This window comes from Zeus faber (genome assembly GCF_960531495.2).
Source record: "Zeus faber genome assembly, chromosome: 6".
NCBI lineage: Eukaryota > Metazoa > Chordata > Actinopteri > Zeiformes > Zeidae > Zeus > Zeus faber.
This window is the reverse complement of record NC_137201.1, coordinates 9,151,924-9,175,245: the sequence shown is the minus strand read 5'-3', so window position 1 is coordinate 9,175,245 and position 23,322 is coordinate 9,151,924. Positions and strand designations below refer to the sequence as shown.

General features: G+C 44.5%; 3 protein-coding genes across 3 annotated transcripts in view; 1 reads left to right on the top strand and 2 right to left on the bottom strand.

Annotated features, from left to right (window-relative positions):
- bicd1a (bicaudal D homolog 1a) overlaps positions 1 to 888 on the bottom strand; it is a gene marked incomplete at both ends in the record, with an annotated part of 41,046 nt that extends 40,158 nt beyond the window's left edge. The window contains one exon of the mRNA XM_080003096.1: positions 673 to 888. Coding sequence (XP_079859222.1) covers positions 673 to 888 — 216 coding nt within the window. The remainder of the gene's footprint in view (positions 1 to 672) is intronic.
- A 5,658-nt stretch (positions 889 to 6,546) lies between these two features.
- slc23a4 (solute carrier family 23 member 4) lies at positions 6,547 to 13,921 on the top strand (the record flags this gene model as incomplete). The annotated part of the gene is made up of 12 exons (XM_080002385.1): positions 6,547 to 6,638; positions 7,340 to 7,480; positions 8,186 to 8,343; positions 10,960 to 11,119; positions 11,217 to 11,398; positions 11,516 to 11,636; positions 11,737 to 11,893; positions 12,029 to 12,282; positions 12,378 to 12,542; positions 12,678 to 12,786; positions 13,114 to 13,209; positions 13,662 to 13,921. Exons 1-12 carry the CDS (start codon positions 6,591 to 6,593, stop codon positions 13,919 to 13,921), a joined length of 1,851 nt encoding a protein of 616 aa, XP_079858511.1. The 5' UTR covers positions 6,547 to 6,590.
- A 644-nt stretch (positions 13,922 to 14,565) lies between these two features.
- On the bottom strand, positions 14,566 to 15,044 carry fam180a (family with sequence similarity 180 member A; the record flags this gene model as incomplete). The annotated part of the gene is made up of 2 exons (XM_080002384.1): positions 14,566 to 14,898; positions 14,991 to 15,044. The coding sequence occupies 2 exons, from the start codon at positions 15,042 to 15,044 to the stop codon at positions 14,566 to 14,568; spliced, it is 387 nt and encodes a 128-aa protein (XP_079858510.1).
- Between the last annotated feature and the right edge of the window lie 8,278 nt (positions 15,045 to 23,322).

Genomic DNA, 23,322 nt, shown 5'->3' with positions numbered 1-23,322 from the left:
ACACACACAGATAAGAGATAAGATAAGATAAGATAATACCTCTATTAGTCCCACAACGTTGAAAGTAACAGCAGAAAGTAGAGAGCATCAATAACGAGTTGTTGTAATTAAAAGTAAGTAAGAATCAGGGTAAGCACTGTAAACAACAAAATATATAAAAATATATACACAAGTAGAAACAACATAAATAGGAATCAGCGGAATGAAGCATATCGCACGTGTTTTGACAAATTGCACATCAGGGAATGTACTTTCTTCTTTTTTTTTTTTTTTTTCACAAACTAACCTGACAAATGTGCACCACCACGGGGAGGTGCGTGTTTAGTCTACTGGGTGCGCTGTTGGTTATACAGCATCAGTCCTCACTAAGTGCTCATTCAACGTGCCCATTACTATGCATGCGCAGGTGCACACCTCTCTTCTGCCCATGCAAAATGATTAATCGTTCAACTTCACCGTTATTGGATTTACGTGGAGAACGTGATGATCCTAGTCACCGATCTCACTGTTGTCTCCGTAACAAGATACTTTAACACAGAGCGGTTTGGGACTCCTGACCGAATCAGGTCAAACAATCCAAATCTCGGGCTCCCAGAGACGAAGTCGAACCTAATGCGTGTCAAACTGAGGCTCTTATTCACCATTGTCAGTACCACCTCACGGGTACCCTACCTCCTGCAGCTGCTCCAGCTCCCTCTTCAGCGCCTCCTGCTCGGACTCGAGCTCGGCGTACTGCTGCTTCAGGGTCTGGTTCTCCTCCAGGATCACCAGACCGCACTCCGCTGCCCGGATCTTCTCCCGGGTGGCCTCGGCCAGCTCCTGGGCGAGCCGCTCCAGCTCCGCCCGGTAGGGCTCCACCGTCTCCCCGCATCCTCCCCCGGCAGCCATCGCCCCTCTACCTCTCCCTCACTCCCCCCCCCCCCCTCCCTCTCTCCCTCTCTCTCTCTCTCTCTCTCTCTCTCTCTCTCTCTCTCTCTCTCTCTCTCTCTCTCTCTCACACACACACACCCTCGCCCGGGGCTGCGGTGCCCGAGTCCCGGCTTGTGACAGCTCTGGTGTCCGCTCCCTCCTCCACCGCCTCCGGATCAGCTCAGAGAGGAGACGGAGTATACACCTGGCACTGCCTCCACAGGGTGATCCACCATGCAGATAAAGCCATTACACCGGGTCGGTGCTGTCGTCCTCCTCCTCCTCCTCCTCCTCCTCCTCCTCATGTGGCAGACCGTCCGCAGCGCGGCCGGAGCGGCACCGTTTCTGCTTAATCATGGGTCGGAGGCCGCCACCTATCGGATTCGCTCCCGTTGTTTCTTACATTGTGTTGTCTTTTGTTAACTGAACAAAAATGATATAAACAATATCAGAGAAAACCAGCAAAAACATATATTTCTGAAAACTGTATCATTAATCAATTGTTATGAATCAAACATAACGCAAATACAACTGAAATTATAATAATAATAATAATAACAACAATAACAAAAACAACGTAAATAATAAATATATTAATAAGAATAATAATAATAATAATAATAATAATAAGAAGAATAATAATAATAATAAAGTTAACAATCATAATAGTTGTAATAATAATAATAATAATAAAGTTAACAATCATAATAGTTGTAATAATGGTAGCAATAATAATGATGATAATAATAATAATAATAATAATAACAACAACAACAACAACAATAATAACAACAATAACAAAAACAACGTAAATAATAAATATAATAATAATAATAATAATAAAGTTAACAATCATAATAGTTGTAATAATGGTATCAATAATAATAATAATAATAATAATAATAATAACAATAATAATAATAATAATAAAGTTAACAATCATAATAGTTGTAATAATGGTAGCAATAATAATGATAATAATAATAAGAAGAAGAACAACAACAATAATAACAACAATAACAAAAACAACGTAAATAATAAATATAATAATAATAATAATAATAATTATAATAATAATAATAATAATAAAGTTAACAATCATAATAGTTGTAATAATGGTAGCAATAATAATAATAATAATAATAATAATAATAATAATGGCATTTTCTTTTATTTTATTTTTTTAACTTTTGAATCACTTCTTATACAGTTAAATCGTGAGTGTGTCTCCATCTAGTGGCTCTCGTGGCATGTCATGGATCAGCATAAAAAAGAATGGAAAATGATCCATTATGTCAGGGAGATAGAACCAATTAGGTAAGAAAAAGCTTCATCATCGCATCAGCCTCTGAGGGGCCGTCATCAATTCCCCATACAAAGTCAAGATGATTAAGAGATGTACGGAGGCAAGATCTGTTTTCAGATTTTGTCACCAGATAATGGAACCGCAATGAAGGGGGAATAATTTATAGCAGCATAGCAGGTTTAAATTATTTTTTTGTAATTAATGAATGTACCCTACAGACATGGGCTTACATATATCTCCATATTAACAATCGCCGCACCCTCCCATACATATGGAGACCGTGTTATCTACACAAATGTGTACATTATCCTCATATTTCATGAATTCCTTTTCATTACCCGCTTACCAGCTTCCTATGTGCATAACACCTAATGTAATCTTGTTGTAGAATAATTGGCAAATACTTGCCATTACTTACCACGCTGTATCCTAATGGCTTTACCACAGGCACAGTCGACTCAACAACTTATCTTATGGGATATGATTAAACATTCGGCCGTGATTCGTTTCCCCAGACACCTATGTAGGATCAGAGGATGAAGGACAACTGTTACTATTCCTGACATTAAAGTACGACTACTGCAGAGCTCATTTAAGTAGAAGCTGTGATGAAAAAAAAGTATATACATTATAATACTATTAGACTACTCAGGTAATTATTTTTTATACTTATTTTTTAAAATACTTATTGAGTTACTTTCTTCGCCTTTGCCTTTTTTGGAAGAACATGATCGAAACACATTAAATCAATAAACCATTATTATTTCGGCTAAATGCATCCCCCGCAACACGTGGTACGTTTCACATTCATCAAGACTTGTGGAAGCTCACAAAATATATTTCTTAAAAAGACCTGATTTGGCAACATCGATGTTCAAAGTTCTAATTATCATCTAGTAAAACTCGCTCCACATCACTTCAACAATTAAGTCGTTGAAGCATTGGAAGTGACCGAAAGTGTCCATAACCTTTAATATCGGACCTGCTAGAAATGGCTCTTGGTTGGATATTGGATTTTTGATTTGTGGGTATTCTCCAAACAAAAGCTGATATGTCATACCAGCATCGGTCTGTCCCTAATAAAGATGACAGTCACCTCAAAAGACAGTTTTACATTTTTTGGGAGTCAAAATGGTCCCTTAAACCGATAAGATTGTCCTTATGTCCTTATGACGCCCTGATACAATACTGTAACGGGAAGTCTGAACGGGTGGATGCCAGTGGACAAATCCACTGTGTACATGTTTGTTAATGAAACTGACCATGTGAAAAAACTGTCAAAAAGAAAATCATTGTCAAAACAAAGATTGAGACAGAGAAATGTGTAAAATAACAAATAATAAGCAAGTGTAAGACTAAAATGAAACAGAGGCAAGACAGTCAAACATGATGGAAAACACAAGAACCATCTATCCATTCTTCATCTGTGTACATTACTGTGTGTTTGTATTCGTGAAAGGTTGAGGGAACGGGCTTGTGTTTTGTAGAGAGAGAGAGAGAGAGAGAGAGAGAGAAAGAGAGAGAAAGAGAGAGAGGGCGGGAGAGAGAGAGAAAGAGAGAGAGAGAGAGAGAGAAAGAGAGAGAGAGAGAGAGAGGGGGGGGGGGCGGGAGAGAGAGAGAGAGAGAGAGAGGGAGACTTGTGGAAACAAATGATTTCCTTTGAAATGACAAAAAAAAATCTTACATTTCAACAGAAGACAACAGGTTGACATAAAATATATCACAAAATATTTATTTTGGAAACGTTCGATAACTTTGTTCGATACAGGTTCAAGTCAAAGTCCCGAATTTCAAGTTATGTCAATAAAGTTGGATCGCAATCGCAGCTGGAGATGTACTAAAGTACTGTAATGAGAATAATTGTAATAATAAGTTACTTTGCACCACTATATAGGGGAAATAAGTGTTGAAGTAGCTATTGACATAACGGTTGATTGTCAGTGAGAAGTCTCTGTCTCAGTTCTAAAAGAGGTTTAACCAATAGGATCAGGAAATGCTTTGAGCTCTCAAAGCGACGTGAGCCTCCAAAAGGCCTAATCGTCAGTGCCCAAATGACGGGGGTGCCCATCTCAAAAACTGCCCAGTCTCAAAAACCATGACAGCACATGCCAAACGTGTGGAAACACAGGGATAGATGAACGGGATCGTGGACAAACACCTCAAAAATGACCATGGCACTGAAGAAGCACGTCTGTGATCCAGCCTCAACAAACACGACACGCCGTGAGCTTCACAAGGGCACGGTTGCCATTTGCAAAACGCTCGTCTCCAAGGCCCATGCAGAAGGATTCATCACCTGGTGTAGGGAGCTCAAAACCTGGATCCCTGAGCGATGAAAGAAAGTAAAACGGTGTGATGAGTCACGCGACGGCCTATTTCCTAGATACACACACGTTCACTTTTGGGGATAGCATAAGGATGCATTCAGGCCACAACGCCCTTTGAAGACAACTGTCACTGAACCTGGTATTGGCAAACATCTCCTGGGAGGCATAGTGTGTGTGCTCCTGAGTTCTATTATTCCATGATGAATATACTTGAAGCACACTCTGGACAAACCCAAGAATTGTTTCGCGAACACCAGGGCGATCACAGTGATGTACGCGCCTGCCACGGTGAACCTTCATGAACTGGAGGATTTCCTTCTTGAGGAACGCTCAACGCTCCCACTGCACACACTTCCGGACCCGTACGACAGCGTTCCAAAGGGTAGGGCCCTGCTCCTTATCAGCTCCTTGATTTGAACATTCACCTAGTTTTATTATTACTATTATCTTTGTCCACCCTCCTCTATGTAAACACTGGTTAAGTCAGTCATGAGGACAGGACCTTTTAGTTGCATCAATACATTTTCTACCAATTAACTCTAACATGTGAGAGACATTAGGAGAATTGTACTTTCCGCTTGGCTAATTATCGGCTGACATGCCTTTCACCCAATTTAATTAAAGGAGCGAACATTTCCCAAATGCGTGGAGCTTCTCTTTGGGGCGACGCGAGTCATGGTTGGGACGTGAGTAACCGCTTGACACATACGCTTGGATGTGAGTAACATGGCTCGCGATAACGTGACTCCTCCCCAACTCCACAACTTGCAAATTCTTTATACTTTGTAAAAAAAAAAAAATCCACAAAGAAGATGGTCCATGTTGGGTTGTGAAGGGTCGCGGGGCGTGAACTTAATGTTCAAGATTCCTGTCATATCAGCTGCTGTCAAAACCCAAACTGCAATTGCAATACATGGAGATTACTCATTTGCCTCAAGAACACACTCCAGTGCTATAAAAACCTGAATTATTTTTTAACCGTTTAATCGACTCAACAGGAAACAAGTCATCCATTAAAATGTGACAATAAGTAAACCAAGGAATGGACTGATACTACTTTTTAACTACTACATGCTCCCATTTCTCCAAACAAAAGCTGATATGTCATACCAGCATCGGTCTGTCCCTAATAAAGATGACAGTCACCTCAAAAGACAGTTTTACATTTTTTTGGGAGTCAAAATGGTCCCTCAAACCGATAAGATTGTCCTTATGTCCTTATGACGCCCTGATACAGTACTGTAACGGGAAGTCTGAACGGGTGGATGCCAGTGGACAAATCCACTGTGTACATGTTTGTTAATGAAACTGACCATGTGAAAAAACTGTCAAAAAGAAAAACATTGTCAAAACAAAGATTGAGACAGAGAAATGTGTAAAATAACAAATAATAAGCAAGTGTAAGACTAAAATGAAACAGAGGCAAGACAGTCAAACATGATGGAAAACACAAGAACCATCTATCCATTCTTCATCTGTGTACATTACTGTGTGTTTGTATTCGTGAAAGGTTGAGGGAACGGGCTTGTGTTTTGTAGAGAGAGAGAGAGAGAGAGAGAGAGAGAGAGAGAGGGGGCGGGAGAGAGAGAGAGGGAGAGAGAGAGAGAGTGAGAGGGATGGAGGGAACTGGACTGGCGGGTCAGCTGCTTTTTCTGCTGTAATTGGGTTCACATGAGCTGCCTGTCGGACTCACTTCACTGAGAATCTCGTGTCTGAACTTTTCTACACCACCCGCCCCCACTCACACACACGTAAACACACACACACACACACACACACACACACACACACACACACACACACACACACACACACACACACACACACATACTCACACACAGACACATACTCACACACACACACACACACATACTCACACACAAATTCACACACATGTAAACACACACACACACACACACACACGTAAACACACTATCTTCACTGGGCTCTCCTCCCCTTCTCTCTCTCTCCCTAACTCACTCACTCCTTCTTCTTCTTCGGTAACCTTGGGCTCCACTAATCCCAAAACACGCGGGCTTGACGCTGCCATGGCTCCGGAGAAGGAAAGCAACGGTCTTGACAACTATGCCTTTACTGTGAGTATGGATGTTATTTATAATATATAAGTATGCTATATAGTAATAGGAATGAGGTTCCTGAGGAAATACCCCCCATTCCCCCGATCACACACTGTTTGAAAAAAAATAGCTATGGGAATTTCCACCCAGACGTACAGTATCTTTACTTGAATATAGATTTTTATTCGGATTTTGAAGTACAAATTGTTGCATCGTATTGTTAGTCCTGTATTTATCGCTCTCCGCACCATATGCCATCACTGAGTTAATAATTACTTTCACTGCCAAATGGCTGACAGGCCGGTGTCAAGGATACCTGTGAATCTGTCTTTGTTTGCGTAGAAGCTGCGTTGTCGTCGATAAGAGGAGTCGAGAAAGACAGAAAAAACCCAAAACACTTGTCTAATCCTTTAAATGAATAAATAGATAAACAAATAAATAACTAATTAAAATAATCAAATAAATAAATACATCGACAAATTAATCAACAAACAACAAACAAATTAAATAAAATGCGGGGGGGGGGGGGGGGGTTGTTACAAACATTTGTATGTTGATAAAATGCTGTCGAATTTCTCCATGTTGCCAAAAAAAAAAACCCCATAAGTACATACTGTGCTAACATTATCACAAACATGGAGGAAAATAACACAGTAGACTTACATGCACTTCCATGTTGGCCCCAAGTGTTTAAAAAGTTTTTTCAACTGTTATCTCAGATCAACAGCCGCTTTTGTGAATTCCCTAAGCAAAACGGGGAGGAGAACTCAGACGTGTTGGAGGGGGAGGAGAGGGACAAGCTGGCCTACTGCGTGACTGACGTCCCCCCCTGGTACCTGTGCATCATCCTGGGCATTCAGGTAACTCGGCTGAAACATGTCGTCGGGTCCCCGCGGCCCCCGCAGCCCCCGTGGGCCCCGTGGCCCCCAAATAGAATAAGGCTTGTGTAGCGCAAAAGAAGCCCAAGTTCCGATTATACATGAATGGACGTTATTTGAGTCGAAACACCACCGCAGTCACGTGAGGACCCCGATGAAGCACCACATCGCTGACCCGGTGGAAACACGGGTGAAATCGTCTCGATGTAGTCAGTTTGCAGACGAGACGTGATCAACCAGGTGCTTGTGATTTTTCATTAATCACTGGCACGTGTTACGTGACGGTCTTGATCTTTGTTTTTCTCGGCGTTCCATCCATTATCCCCCCCAGGACTTTTAGTATTAGATGGGACACCCTGATGTGTTTGTATGAAGCTTCAAACTATGGTCACATCTTCCATTTCACACCTCAGATACAAGCCTCTGTGAACCTCACAACAACATCCAAACAATATAATTGTTATATTTGTCCGTCGATGCATCTCAAGTATCTTTTGATTTTTCATCTGCCAATTTGATTGACGATGATTATCATTTTCAATCTGGGACAATTCATGTTCCGGGTGCATGAATTGACTCTGGGTTTTCTAGGGTAGTTCATCTAACTCGGAAGTCTTCATGATGTTTAATTAAATTTTTTTTTTCCGTCCTTAACGGCATCCCTAACGCAGTTCTCTGTTCCCTCAGCACTGTTTGACAGCGTTCGGGGGGATCATCGCCATCCCCCTCATCCTGTCCCAAGGCCTGTGTCTGCAGCACGACGGCCTCACGCAGAGCTACCTCATCAGCACCATGTTCTTCGTCTCCGGCGTCTGCACTCTGCTGCAGGTCACCTTCGGCATAAGGTGAGAGAGAGGGAGCGAGCGAACGAGAGAGCGAGAGATTGGGAGGAACAAGTGGTCGTCGACGATCACAAGAGGGCTCGCGAGGCCTTATGTTTCCTGATCCTCCGAATATTGGTTAAAAAATCTGTTGTAACAAAAAAGTTCATTTCCCAGTTCGATCCATGACTATGTGTTCTAATGTACTGAATGCCTCAAAAACCTTGCTCTCTCCACCATGAAAATAGAACAAATGAAGACCGAAACCACTGTGAACTGCTAATAAATACACAAAAAAAATCTTCTTTAAATAGGGTCTCATATTCAATTGGGTTTGATTTGGGGGGTCTCTTGGGAACGCCTGTCTTACAGGGGTCTTCTAACTACCAACATAAAATAAAAAAAACTCCCGCCGATCCTATTGAGGCGGTTACACTTCAGAGCGCTTGGGAGACAAATTTTCACCATTCCAAACTGACCTCAAATAGTTGAGGATGAGTGAGCAGTTCTCAAGTTTCAAATAATGTGAAACAAATATAACAATAATCACCCTTGTTTCAGTTCGGTTAGTTGACACGAGAAGATTACAAATTCGGTGCCTTGATGCTGTGTCGGTCTGCGGACCGGCATAGCTCCAGTTTTCACCGCAGGTCTTATTGCTCAAGCCTTTTTCGACCAATTAAACCGAGCGGGAGCAGCGCCCGGCTTCTTAGCGGCTCCTTCTTAACCGCCGTGGAGCTCTGGAGATCAACTGTACCACCAAGGTATTCTGCGGCATTATCCACAAACAATAGAATATTTGTGCCGTCGCCACGGCTACGGCCTCAACCTCATTTGAAACAATAATGTAGGTGAAACCGTTGGTTCATCTGGAGTTGAAGGTGAAGGTGACGGTTCTCCGAACGCCTATCGTGTGCCAAAATGCAGAATTCATCGTAGAATGCAACACAATCTGGCTCATTGTCGCTTGTTTTCCTTCTCCGGGTGAATCCTTCTGGGCGGGGCCAGCTCCGGGCAGCGTGCGCACACAAGGTCTCGTAACGGCAACAACACAAAACCCCAATGACGCAATCCAAAGCGTCACCGGAGGAGTGAGAGTCACTCTGTTTATCTGCAACAGGCTTCCAATCATATCAGCAAGTGTGAATTCAAGCGCTGTGTGTGTCCGCAATATCTGCGGCGGTGGGAGTAAGGGTCAAGAATTTCCATCGTGTTATGTTTGGAATCTAGTTTCTCGCTAAACCCACATTCCTGCTGGCCTGAGCTCCACTGATGCTTTCCTGTCTCCCGACGAAATAACCTGCCGCTGCGAGGGGAAACAATGGCCGCCCTTCAAAAGCACAAGAAAACATGAGTCATTGTGCGCCTCAGGACCAAAAAGATTTGGGTAGGATATCATCGAAAAAAGTAGCCAGACCTCTCGGATTGGGGTCAGAGTAAGATCGAAATAATGAGATGGCGGATTGGGGAAGCGCTTCAGCATGTGGGCATAATTAGACGTCTCGCATTTAGGAGTTGACAAGAGAGTCGTGATCCGTCTCTGTCCTCACAAGATTAAAATTAACTTTATCAACAATGAGCTGGGGGTAGAAAAGAGAGAGAGAGAGAGAGAAAGAGAGAGGGAGAGAGAGATTTGGGGGATGTACTGCATTTTAGAGCTGGATTCTGAAGCCTGAAGCCATGTATAGTATCATTCTAAGATTCCTTTCGTCCTTTCGTGAATAAGCTGTCTACTATACCCCAATCAAGATACTCTAGAAATCAAAGCTGAAGGCTGAAAGCGCACTTGACAGGCCATCATTATCAACTACAAATCACCAGGTCACAACTTATCAGCTAACCTATATATCCATAGTTTGTGCCTTTGTGGCGCTGGCTGCGAAAATCCTCTGTCTGCCTTTTAACGAAAACATCCAGATCCAGATCCTATGTTGTACAAATACCTTATTATTCAAGCTTTCTTGAGTGTGATTTGAGGGTTGCAGATTTCTTCCTTGAAGTATAATGGTGCCTCAGGCAACAATGAAAAAATGTGTCATGGCAAAAGACACACAAGAGTGTTGTTTGAGGATGGATTTCAATAGCAGTAATATTTCTTTTCTAAAATAATACTTCAGAAGCGAGTTTATATGACGCCGGACTAAACCAAATGCAATCTGAACTTTGGCCTTTAGATAGCCATGACTTGCTGTAGTGAATAACTATAACTAAAGTTTGACCTTAACCCACTTCAGTCCGAACTTGATTAGAACTTCCCTCTCCAGAAGGACAGAAATGTACAGGCCAGACTACAAAAAGGCATACCTCGGCACTTTTTCTTGCAAGTAAAACAGAAATGTATTTATCAATAGATCTATGTAGTAACAGGCCATCATCACAGGCGCTTATCCACTGCTGCCTGTGTTTTTTTCCACTCCCATTTTTATATCATTCTATCAACAATACATTATATAACCAGCACACAATGAATTCAGTTGTTGTATCCAATAATGTTGCCCAGGGGACATTTCATCAATATTTATCTGGGCGCTTCGATAGCTCTGCTTCAAATTTACTCCAGTCTGTCTTTCCATCTCCCAGAATCTATTGTATCTAACTGGCTTTCTTCACTCCTTATCCCCCGTCGGCCCCTGCTTACAGGTTGCCCATTCTCCAAGGGGGTACATTCACGTTGTTGGCCCCTTCCATGGCCATGCTGTCCATTCCCGAGTGGACGTGTCCGGCTTGGACGCAAAACGCCAGCCTGGTCAACACCTCATCCACGGACTTCATAGAGGTGTGGCAGAGTCGAATGAGAGCAGTGAGTAGCATCAAATCTCATACAACACCAATAATTTGACGGAGTTTGATTTGGAAGAAAGCCTTCTAAGGCTACGGCTTCAACCATTCGTTCACAGTTGCAGGGTTCTATCATGGTGGGATCTCTCTTCCAAGTCCTGGTGGGCTTCTCCGGTCTCATCGGTGTATTTATGCGCTTCATTGGACCCCTCACCATTGCCCCGACCATCTCTCTGATCGGTCTGTCACTCTTCGATTCGGCCGGCACCAGCGCTGGCAACCACTGGGGAATCTCCTCCATGTGGGTAAAACTGCTAAGGGACCTTTATAAGCTGCTTGGAATTAGACCTTGCGATGTGAAAGTGCTTCATTTTGCATTCTTTGTTTTTTTTTCTCTCTCACTCATTCTTACATGCAGGACGACAGTGTTGATTATCCTGTTCTCCCAGTACCTTCGCCATATCACCGTGCCCTTTCCCACGTACAGCAGAAATAAAAAGCTACACACTTCCCGCATCTACGTCTTTCAAATACTTCCCGTAAGTGATAAACACACACGGAGAAACATATGATACCTCGGTTTGAGAGGCGATTTGAAGAGAAAAAATGCGATCCTGACTTCTTGTTCTTTCTCCTCAGGTTCTCTTGGGCATTACTCTGTCATGGCTCATTTGCTACATCTTGACGGCCTATAACATCCTGCCCTCCGACCCAGAGCAGTATGGCTACCTGGCCCGTACCGACCTGAAGGGGGACGTCATAGGCACAGCGCCCTGGTTCAACTTCCCATACCCAGGTGGGAGCCATGGCAGACCATTACCATCAACTCAATATTTAAGACTTGTGTCACTGATAGTCACCGAGGTGAATTTGTCTCTTTGGCCCCTTGTGGTCTGACCTCCTTCCATCACATTGTTGAATCCAACCACAGGTCAATGGGGACTCCCCACCGTGAGTCTGGCTGGGGTTGTGGGGATCTTGGCCGGCGTCATCTCGTCCATGATAGAGTCCGTTGGAGACTACCACGCCTGCGCCAGGTTGTCTGGTGCCCCACCTCCTCCCAAACACGCCATCAACAGGGGTATCGGTATGGAGGGTTTGGGCTGCCTGCTGGCCGGGGCCTGCGGCACGGGCAACGGCACCACCTCGTACAGCGAAAATGTTGGAGCCCTTGGTATCACAAAGGTGAAGGGATCCTCCTTTGTTTTGTTTTTATTCATTATTCCTCCCTTAAATCTTAAATATTGCCCTGGATTCTGATCAAGTGCGTCTCGTTGCAGGTCGGCAGCCGCATGGTGATCGTAGCAAGTGGCGTCTTGATGGTTATCATGGGTGTGTTTGGAAAAGTAGGTGCAGTTTTCACCACCATTCCAACGCCTGTGGTGGGAGGAATGTTCATGGTAATGTTTGGAGTTATTTCTGCAGCAGGAGTTTCTAATCTTCAGGTAAATAGACAACAGTATCAACATTTTACCAATAGCTTGATTATGTGATAATGACATTGAGACCTGATGTCGAATGTGTGGCTCTTGTGATATTATCACTTTAACCTCTCATCTTTTCTCTGGTATATTTGACAGTATGCTGACATGAATTCTTCTCGAAACATCTTCATCTTTGGCTTCTCCATGTTCTCTGGGCTTGTCATTCCTAATTGGATATTGAAGAACCCCAACACCATAATGACAGGTGTGATAGAATACGATATCGACAAGTCTTATGTATGTTTAATTGTTATCGGGGCACAGAGCCCAGAGATTTTAGATTTTGGGGCTATTCATAAAACATTCGGGGCTGAAGCCCTGGACGCCCACAGCTAACGACAACACCGTTGCCAACATTCTATTACCTTAATACCTGAAAGTGGGGGGACAAAATATCTCGGTGCCTCCCCAATTCTGACGCCCCTGCACGGAGACATATTGTCATAAATTCTCATTCTTATTTTACTAAATGATTATTACTCTGGCCAAAACTGTCCCCACTCAAGAGGTTTTGTGCTTACTATTTTTCTAGGTGTGGCGGAGGTGGACCAGGTGCTGCAGGTGCTTCTGACCACCAGTATGTTTGTTGGAGGTTTCTTTGGGTTTGTACTGGATAACACCATCCCAGGTAACTAATAGTAAAATTTGAAGTGGTAATTCATGAGATCATTCTGTTTGAAAAATCTCATATTTGATACAGCATTTAGCTGAAATGTTTTAAGAAACAACTGTCTGTCCAATGTAGTTGTGATGTTCATGTGCTCCTCGATTTACTGCTTCCATTGTTGGTGGTCGGATCTGCCGATTAGCATAGCTAATCGTGTTCAGTAAACTATTGATCTGGTTGAATATTCACAAAAAAGGATGATCAACGGTTGAAGAATCCTCAGGCATATGGAGACATTGCATTCCCAAACGTAAACCCTGACCCAAACGAATGCTGCGGAAAATCGAGGAAGCTAATGACATTAGCCCTAACCCATGCTTAAACACAACATGTGAAATTACACTTTAGTCACTCGTCACTGTATTGAATACATAGCATAGTCTACGTGTTTAGACTCTTCATTCTCACCACAGGATCCAGGGCTAAACGAGGCATCGTGGCATGGAACAGGGCTCACCAGGATGACTCCAGCAACACGCTGGAGACCGAGGAAGTCTACAATCTGCCGTTCGGCATCAGCTCTTTCTTCTCCTCCTTCCCTTGCACCCGCTACGTTCCCTTTTGCCCGCCCATCACGCAGAGCTCCCTGGCCGCCGACACTAACTGCCTGGAGGCAAAGCAGCCTCCTAGCGATCCGGAGCCATCAAATATCATCATCGGAGTGGCCCTTTGAGTTTCACATTTGGCTGAATGCCAAACACGCCATTTTGAGGCCATGGTGGCTTTGGACCTTTGAACAGACCGACCATGGCGTCAAGGGCAGCTGAATGTAAACCGTCCCACAATTTATAAAGACACTTTATGATAACACCGTGGTGCTTTTCAGATATGATGTTTCCTAATTGAATTTTGTATTGGACTTTTTGCTGGGAACATTTAATGATGTATGCAAACAGACAGAACAGCATACTGCAGACATGATTGAGCATGATACTGTAAAACAATGATTTGATGAAGAAGTTTATGGACTGGGCCTTTTCTTATCGCTCTTGACTCTATAGTCGTTAGTCTTTGACAAAACATTTGAATGTGTGCATAAATCCAATACGTTTAATGAACAAACACAGCTCAATGCAGTGAAGTTTAAACTAAGAATGACAATTCATTTAATTTAACTTGTAAATCTTGACTCATTTTCTGCAGCAGGTGCTAATAATACAGTTTCAATATAGTACATTTTCTGACATGTTCTTCTTAAGTGCAAAGCATACCAGGTGCAAGATTTTTTTGAGAAGCTGAGACAAAAGGATATATTTTACAAAGAATGTGCTTCCCCATTCTCCAAGAGGGAGCCATCTCTTATCAAGAACGATCAGGTCAGAATGGTTCGATGAGATCCTCCTTGATGGCTTTGTACAAGCTGACGAAGGACTCTGCCCAAACATCTCTCTGGTGGGCCGTGGTAGACTGGGCCACCTTCTCGGCGGTATACACCAATGTCAGTACTGTGCGTTCGAAATCATTCTGATCCAGCCGACCAGCGTGGCCGGCGAGGTCAGATGTCAGCCTGCGGATATCCGTCAGCTTTCTGGGAACCACGTCCTCGCAGATGACCTCCAGCGTCCTCGTCTTCCGAAGAGAGGCCAGCTCGGCGTCCTTCACCAGGAACTCCCCGTCGTTGTCTTCAAACTCTAAGCCCGATAGTAGGATCTACAAGGTCAAAAAACTAAAATTCAAATGGATTCATTGGGTGACTCAATTACTGAGTGGCACTAAATATATCAATCATGATAACTTCTCACCTCGAAAAGCAGATTCACATCTTCTATAGATTTGTAAAAGATGGGGTCTAACATCGTTGGCATTCCTCTCTTTATTTTGGCAGCGGACGGAAACAGGGCTGAGAGATGATGAGAAGATGAAAAAATAAAATCCAATTAACTGAACAAATGTTTTCTTTACGTTTAACCAATATGTGGTTTTAGCTGTTTGTTGTTGGTATTGAGGTTTTTGTGAGGATTCACCAAAGATTTTCAAAATAAAAAAGTAACGCCACTTTTTTTTTTTTTTGCCGCTTTGCTGAGGCCCAGGCCATAATGCTCCAGTCAGTTCTACCCTAAGCTTTGAGCAAACTGTTCTGTGCAACTGTTCCGCTGCCTGTGACCTCGGATCAGCAGGCGATGAGATGGGACTCCTGCTTCAAAGGCAAGAGGAGGAAATCAAAGGCGGGGCAACACATGGAGGACAGGCTCAGGCCAGGACGACTAAGCACATAACACATGAGAGCCAGGCCCCAGTGTCTGGTTATGGAAAGATCAAATTCAGCACAGCCTTGTCGGTTTAGATAAGGGTGTTAGCTGTGGCAAATGTGATCTGTGTGATTCCACGAAGGGGCGTGTGAAAGAATCTTTCACCATGTTTGTCATGCAATTAGTCCGATTTACACAGCATGCTAGACCGTACCCCCATTCAGGCACAGACGAGTGCCACACTCACTATGGTATCCGAATGTTATCCGAATTCTAGAACTAGCATGGAGGAACTGGCATCCGTCAGAGCAGTTTAACTGCACGGAAGGCGTTTAATAATAAGCAGATCACATGAGAAAGAGCGGAAAGGAAGCAGATACAAGTGCCAAGAATCTCACAGACTAACGCTTTCACTTAATGTCCAATAACCCCAGTACTATGCTCCAGTCTCCTCCCACCGCGGTACAGGGCCAGGGCTCTCTGCCAGCTGGTATTGTTAATGCATGTCAAATCTGGAGCTTATAAGACCTGCGCTCTATGTGGTGTGAGGGATCTCTGTCCAGCACCGGCGGAACAGGTGTCCAGATGGGAAGGAGAGAGCGATAGAGAGCAGGAAGAAAGGGTTTAGGGCCAGGGCTGGAGAGGCATACGGTGGAAGGAAAACCATGAATTGGACAGATGTTTACACAGCGGTACAAGCGGAGTGAGAGGCGGACACTGATACCGATGTATAGATAGACAGGATAGCAATAAAGACATACTGATTGACAGGCAGGCAGGCAGTCAGACAGAAACAAATGCACTATGAGACAGAGACCGTAAATCCAGCATTAACTGAGATATTGGATAATGGTAGCGATAGGAAAAAAAGAATCTTGAAACCAATTCAAAGTTAAAAGTTTAAAATTAAAACTAAATACAGGTGTTGTATTTTGTCCAAACTAAAGAGCTTTTGAAACAAGGATAAACATCCAGAATTCCCCAGGAAAGCTTTATCTTATCTAAGCTTATCTTAAACTTCAAAGTCATATCCCCCAAAAAAGCCACTTTTTAGGTTCCAGAAAGAGCTATCTGAGTCAGCTATCCCACAATAAACCTCGGTTAAGAATAACTTTGAGTGTGCTCTAACTGCATTTCCATTATAACTGTGTGAAAATATACAGAGAGGGAGAAAGAGAGATAGGAGAGAGATACCAATGAGAGGGGAGAGAGATAAGCTGTTTTCTGAAGGCGTATGGAGTCACTCTAAAGACAAGAAGGTAGGATTCATTCATTAATGTCACATTATGGGATGACTTTCCCTTTGGTTCAGGCAGGTCCCTGAGGAACCAATGTCCTAATGACATTTTAATAGACCTGCGCAAAACCAAATCATCCTTATCCGAATGATCTTACATGGGTTTTTAATGACTCTGAATACTGGTCTTCATTAATCTAAAGCAGTTTAACAAGGCCACCTGCCACTGTGTTACTTCCTAGCCGCAGAAAAACGCCAAAACCCTCAACAAGCCTTTTTGGTTTAAATTCCAAAGTGATTTAATTGCATTCAGGAGGAATGCCAGTGTTTAGGTACTTTGGGCTAATTTGATGTTGAAGGGTATAAATGACAAGATATAAGAGTGTTATCAGCTCCCAAATTATGTCCCAAATCTATGGAATTACACATCTTAAGTGTCAATTGGATTAAAAGCATGTATTCAACGTGGATTTTCACATTTGAATGCCTAAATTAGTATCCCTGCATTTCTGGTCTCTCTTCCTGATGCCGTATAGGCTACCCTTATCTTGCACTGAGCAGTGTGATATAACCAAAACCAGAATTTGGTGGATCAAAAGCACATTTTCCTGGATTTCAAATCTCTCCAGGACATTAGCAGTTCCCCTCATCAGTCATTTCTGTATGCCGACTTCTGTTGCTTCTGTTGCATGCAGCTGTCCCCATGGGAACAGTTTCTGATGCCTTTTCTAGCTGTTCTAGCTGCTCTAGCTGCTCAATATTAAAAAAAAAAGGTATTTGAATTTGATTGGATATGATTGAAAGTGACATGCAAAATGTTATTGTAATGTTCTATGTCCATTATGAGAACTTGTGTCTATTGTATTATATTGTATTGTATTGTATTGTATTGTATTGTATTGTATTGTATTGTATTGTATATGTCACACCACATCATACCATGCTGAGCCTTGTCATGCCATGCCATGTCGATCAGTGTCATGCCCTGCCATCCCATTCCATGCTATGCAATGCCATACCATGCCATATTCTGTCATCTTGTGCCATGCCATACACTTACACTGCCATAATGTGCCATGCTGTGCTGTGTGATGTTATGCAGTGCCATGCCATCCCGTTGCATGCTATGTTTTGCCATAGCATACTTCACTGAAAATTCAACATATTGAAAAAAAGATTAAAGCTACTCAATTCACATCATGCACTGTTAAGGGACAGTTAAGGCACAGTTAAGCGTATGTCATACAGAAATGAAACTATGATGTCGACCCATTCCACACTGAGAATAGAGCTTCCAGAGGGCCTTACCTTTGTTGCGATGCTGTGCGCCACACACGCTGATAAGGCAGCAGAGCAGACCAACCATGATCCACATCCTGGACAGCATGGTGAACCAGTCACTCAACAGCTCTACACACTGCAAGCTACAGTGACTGAACAGAGGCAGAGGGAATCCTTCCCAAACTAACGACACTATGACTCAATGAGATCTCACTTTCATGTGTCACTCAAAGATCTTCTCTATTGACATTCTTTTTCTTCCTCACCTGCCATTAGAAACCTCACATGGTGGTGTGTTTCCCTAGCATGCTTCTTATTCTGCCCCCTTCACTCTGTCACCTCCAACATCTTCCTGCTGCCCCTTCTCGCCGCGCATTTGATCTCCTCCTCCTCTCTGTCTTACTATATCTCCCAGTGTCTCCCCCCACTTTTTATATCCTCTCTCTCTCTCTCTCTCTCTCTCTCTCTCTCTCTCTCTTTCTCTCATTCTCTCCCGCTCTCTCTTTGTGTGTGTGTGTGTGTGTGTGTGTGTGTATGTGTGTGTGTGTGTGTGTGTGTGTGTGTGTGTGTGTGTGTGTGTGTGTGTATCTCGTACATAGGCAGACTGAATTTTTTAGGTTTCCAGCTGCATGTGGTCAGTTTTCAGAGGCTGGCTCTTACTTCAATGTCATTCACATCTGTACATCCCGGTCATTTAATCATGATCAGCATGAGTACTGACATCATCATCATCATCATCATCATCATCATCATCATCATCATCATCAACTGCAGCACTGTTCTCTTATGTGCCATTCATCCCAACACAGTGCTATAATTTATATAAGACCAAGTCATTCATGGGATTAGGCTTGAAATTGAATCTGCATCAAGTAAGACCTTAAGGTGGCAAGTCAAACTCAAAACCAATGGGGACCAAGGGGAACCAGTGGGAACCCATTGGGAAAATGGGAACCAATGGGGACCAATTATTATGATTATGCTTTACAGAACCAAAAATCCATTTAATCACATTTCTGACAGGCAACTCTTAAGCTGCTTTCCCACATGCACTCTGGACAATGTCTGGATAATGTCTGGACCTAATTATCCATTGTCTGGATTTACCCTTGCACACATGTAGCAAAAATACGGAGATTGTCCGTGTCAGACGTATTTACACTACCTGGAAATAATCAGTTCGATGAGGGTTTAGATGAGGGGGGGAGCCTGGATAGAGCGTGCAGGAGGCGGGCGTGACTCAGTGACCCTGCAGAGTTTTACATCACACTTAACATGGCGGATGAGGCTACAGACTTATCAGTAGTTGGGCTTTTTTTGCGTTGATACTCCATGTGTTTTAACATATCCGCAAAATAAACGAGAGAGTGGAAAGGAATAATTACCTATTACCTCAACCCGACCTCAGTGGGATTTTGTGTATCAAAGAAACCACTGCTGTCGTCGGCGAAGGATAAATTCACTGCCCGGCTGGCTGGCATGACATACGTCCTGGCAACCCAGGCTGCAGTGGCGACAAAGTAGCTTGATCTCTCACCTGACCACTGGCAAAAAGACGCTGACAACTTCCGAGGCAGAGGAAGTGTCCAAGGTTTCCGCTGCCATTCTCCACCTCTCCCAGGCACAGACCGCATGCGAGGGCCGTGTCGCGGCGCTGTCGATGGTTACCTAGAGACATCTCTGCCTGTTCCGGACTGCCATCCGTGAGTCCGAGAAAGTGGTGCTGATTTACGCGGCCATCTCCAAGACAGGGCTGAGACCACCAAGCACCTCAGAAGGAGAGAGGAGGACAGTTCTCCATACACCTGCCATTAGCAGAGAAGAGCATGGCTCCCTGCCCCTGCACCACGGCAATTGCAACGAGTTTTACAGTCGTAGCTGCCATCTTGTGTCCATGGCATCCTAGGCATACAACAGAGCGAGCAGCCCAGGCCCCCCCACATACACATTGATTTCTGGGCCCTCCTTGGGTCTACGCTTTTATAATAAGTGTACCAAGCGGCTTTGCGCTCCCTCCCATATAGAAGGAGCATTCTTTAATGAAAGGGATAACAGTTTATCCCTCCTACCTCTCTGCCATGACGGACTCACTTTGAGCATGGGCAGTATGAGGTTTATAGAATGTCTCTAGCGCTGAACACTGCAAAGCGGGACCTTCAGCCCTCTCCTACACGAGGAGGCAATAGAATTGGAGGCTGTTGGTGGACACATGCTGCGCAACATAGCGCCCAAGCAGGACTTTCACCGCTATGTGAGGACAGCCCCCCTTGTGGGACACGCTGCCTCTGAGCCTGGGGTGCACAACAAGCGCTTGAACCCCCGGACCACCGACAAGAAGGGCCTCAGCCTGTTCACACATTATGACTGTGGCCACATCGCACTCCGTGGAGGCGCACGGGATCATCCATTTTCTGACAGGCCCGCCTTGGGCTGTGTCCCTCCCTGTCAGGCTGGGGCCACACCCCCTAGCTGGCTGCTCGTCCCCTGTGCGAGCGCTATGCCGTACCCAGTCACCCTTCCAAGGTGTGGTGTGGACAGTGATGATATCACCTGACAAGACTGCAGCTCTGAACACAGAAAAAGCAATACTCCTCTGCAAGGAAGCCATGACACTGGTACCCATGGAACTTCGAAACAGAGGATTTTACTCATACTGCTTCCTGATTCCGAAACGTACAGGAGGTGTGGGTCTGAAACTTGATCTATGCACTCTATTCCCATGTTGCATGTGTACTGTGAAGGTGCTGCTGCGGGTGGTCAACGAGGGCAATTTCTGTGCACGCATCAACCTGAAGAACACCTACCTCCATGTCCCGATACGAACGTAGCTATGAAGCTCATAGCTACGTTCGTATCGGGACTAGCTGAAAGCATCGTTCCCACAGTGAAAGTTCAGATATTTCTGAAACAGAAACTGTGGTTCGATAAATCCATCCGCAGCGCTCTGAATGTTCTCACGGCCGCACACAACAATGTTCTTGCTCGGAAATATGGACAATTACAAAGCGCTGTCATACAAACTGCAGAGGGCGGTGAAGGATGCTAAATACAAGAACACAGTGGAGCTACAGATGGAGCAACAGATCACCAGATGCTTGTGGCTGGGGCTGCGGACTATTACTAACTACGAGAGCAGCCCCTCCCCAGCCAAGAGTGTGGACGCCTCCCTAGCCAACGAACTGAATTTCTTTATGCCTGGTTTGAGACTGGCAACAACACCGCTAGCTCGTCGGCTAATCAGAGTTTCACCACTGGGGATGAGCGCGCACTCCTAGTGTCTGAGCATAAGGTCAGGAAGGCTCGGATGCGTGTGAACACCAGGAAAGCCTCGGGTCCAGATGGAATATCTTGGCGAGTACTGAAGACCTGTGCTAACCAGCTAGCCCCAATGCTCACTAGGATATTCAACACCTCCCTGGATGAGTTGGTGGTCACTTCCTTCTTCAAGAGGTCCACCATCATCCCTGTGCTGAAGGATGCCTCTACAGCCTGCTTGAATGACTACCCACGGTGGCCCTCATCTTGGCAGTCATGAAATGCTTCGAGAGGCTGATTAAGGTCATGAAATGCTTCGAGAGGCTGATTAAGGATTACATCTGTGCCCCCCTCCCCCGCACCATTGACCCAGTTTGCAGTTTGCAGTATGCAGTTTGCATACAGGCCGAACATATCCACAGATTTCCAGGTACTGCACACCACACTCACGTACTTGGATGGCCGGAAGGGGGGCTATGTGAGATTGCTGTTCATCGACTACAGTTCATCTTTCAATACCATAGTCCCCACCAGACTGGCTGTCAAGCTGCGGAAGCTACGACTGAACACTCCGTGGAGTGCCTGGATCTTGGACTTCCTCACAACCAGGCCCCAGGTTCGGGTGAGGAGGCACACGTCCAGCATCCTCACGCTGAACACAGGGTCCCCCCAGGGCTGCGTCCTCAGCCCCCTACTGTACTACCGGTACATACATGACTGTGAGGCCAGGTGCAGCTCCAACACCATCATCAAGTTTGCTGACAACACCGTCATGGTGGGCCTGATCACAGACGACAACGACAAGGCCTACTGCGAGGAGGTGGCTGACCTGTCACTGGCATTCAGCCTCCTCCTGAATGCCAGAAAAACAAAGGAGCTGATTGTGGACTTTAGGAGAGTATTACAACCGAGGACGCACGCTCCGCGTGTCATTGTGTTGGCATTAATGGGCCTTTTGTCAACAAGGTTAGCAGCCTCAACCTGGGACACATCACAGAGGACTTAACATGGACTATACATACAGACACTCTGGTGAGAAAGGCGAGGCAGCGTCTTTACCACCTCTGGCAGCTGGAGAAATTCAGGGTCTTGGTGAGGATCCTCAAGTCCCTCTGCTCTGGAGCAGTGGAAACCATCCTGACAGGCAACATCACTGCCTGGTTTGGGAACTGTAATGGTCAGGACAGGCGGGCCCTGCAGAGGGTGGTGCATTCAGCAGAACACACCACTGGAACTACCCTCTCCTCCCTGCAGGACTTATACACCAGGAGGTGTAGTAGCAGAGCCCGCAGGGTCATGAAGGATCCTCATCACCCCAACAATGGATTGTTCCTGCTGCTGCGGTCGGTGCCTCTGCAGTCATGCAGTGAGAACGGAGAGACTGGGACAGAGTTTCTTCCCACAAGCCAGAAGGACTGTCATTGCTGAACCCACCAGGGGCCCTCACTGAGACACATACAGAGGCCCCACTGCCTTACTGTACTGTATGTTGCATACTGTACTGCATGCTGTATTGTTACTGTATTTCCTGTTGTATAACTGTAATGTATATCTCAACACACACTACCTGTCTTTATTCACATGCCGCTTTACTGTACATACTGTATCTGTATATACATAATAGTCTATTCCACTTATTTCGATTTTGTATATTCCCTTTCTACTCATATTTTATTCTATTTACTAATTGAATTATGTTTAATTAATCGGTTAGATCAGTTAGTTTATTTAGGTAGTTAATTAGTTCGCTATTGTGTCGGTTAGTACTTATTGTGCATAATTTCTGGGTGCGTTGCAATGACATTTCACTGCATAAACCTATGCTCGTATATATATATGTACTGTATGTGAAATGTGAAATAAATGAACATCTTCAATGTTGAATCTTGGAGAGCTCTCCAGACCCTCACACAAGCTGCGCATTTTCCAATGGGGCTGTAACCTGTGCCTCCTGGGACGTGAGCGGTCACCCCTGAGTGGGACAGGTTTTAGATACGCTCTGTAGCATGCCCTTCGATCCTGTGTCTCACATCCTGTTGAAACCACTGTGCTTTAAGACGGTGCTGCTTATTGCTCTGACTACGGCAAAGCATGTCGGAGATCTGTAGGCTC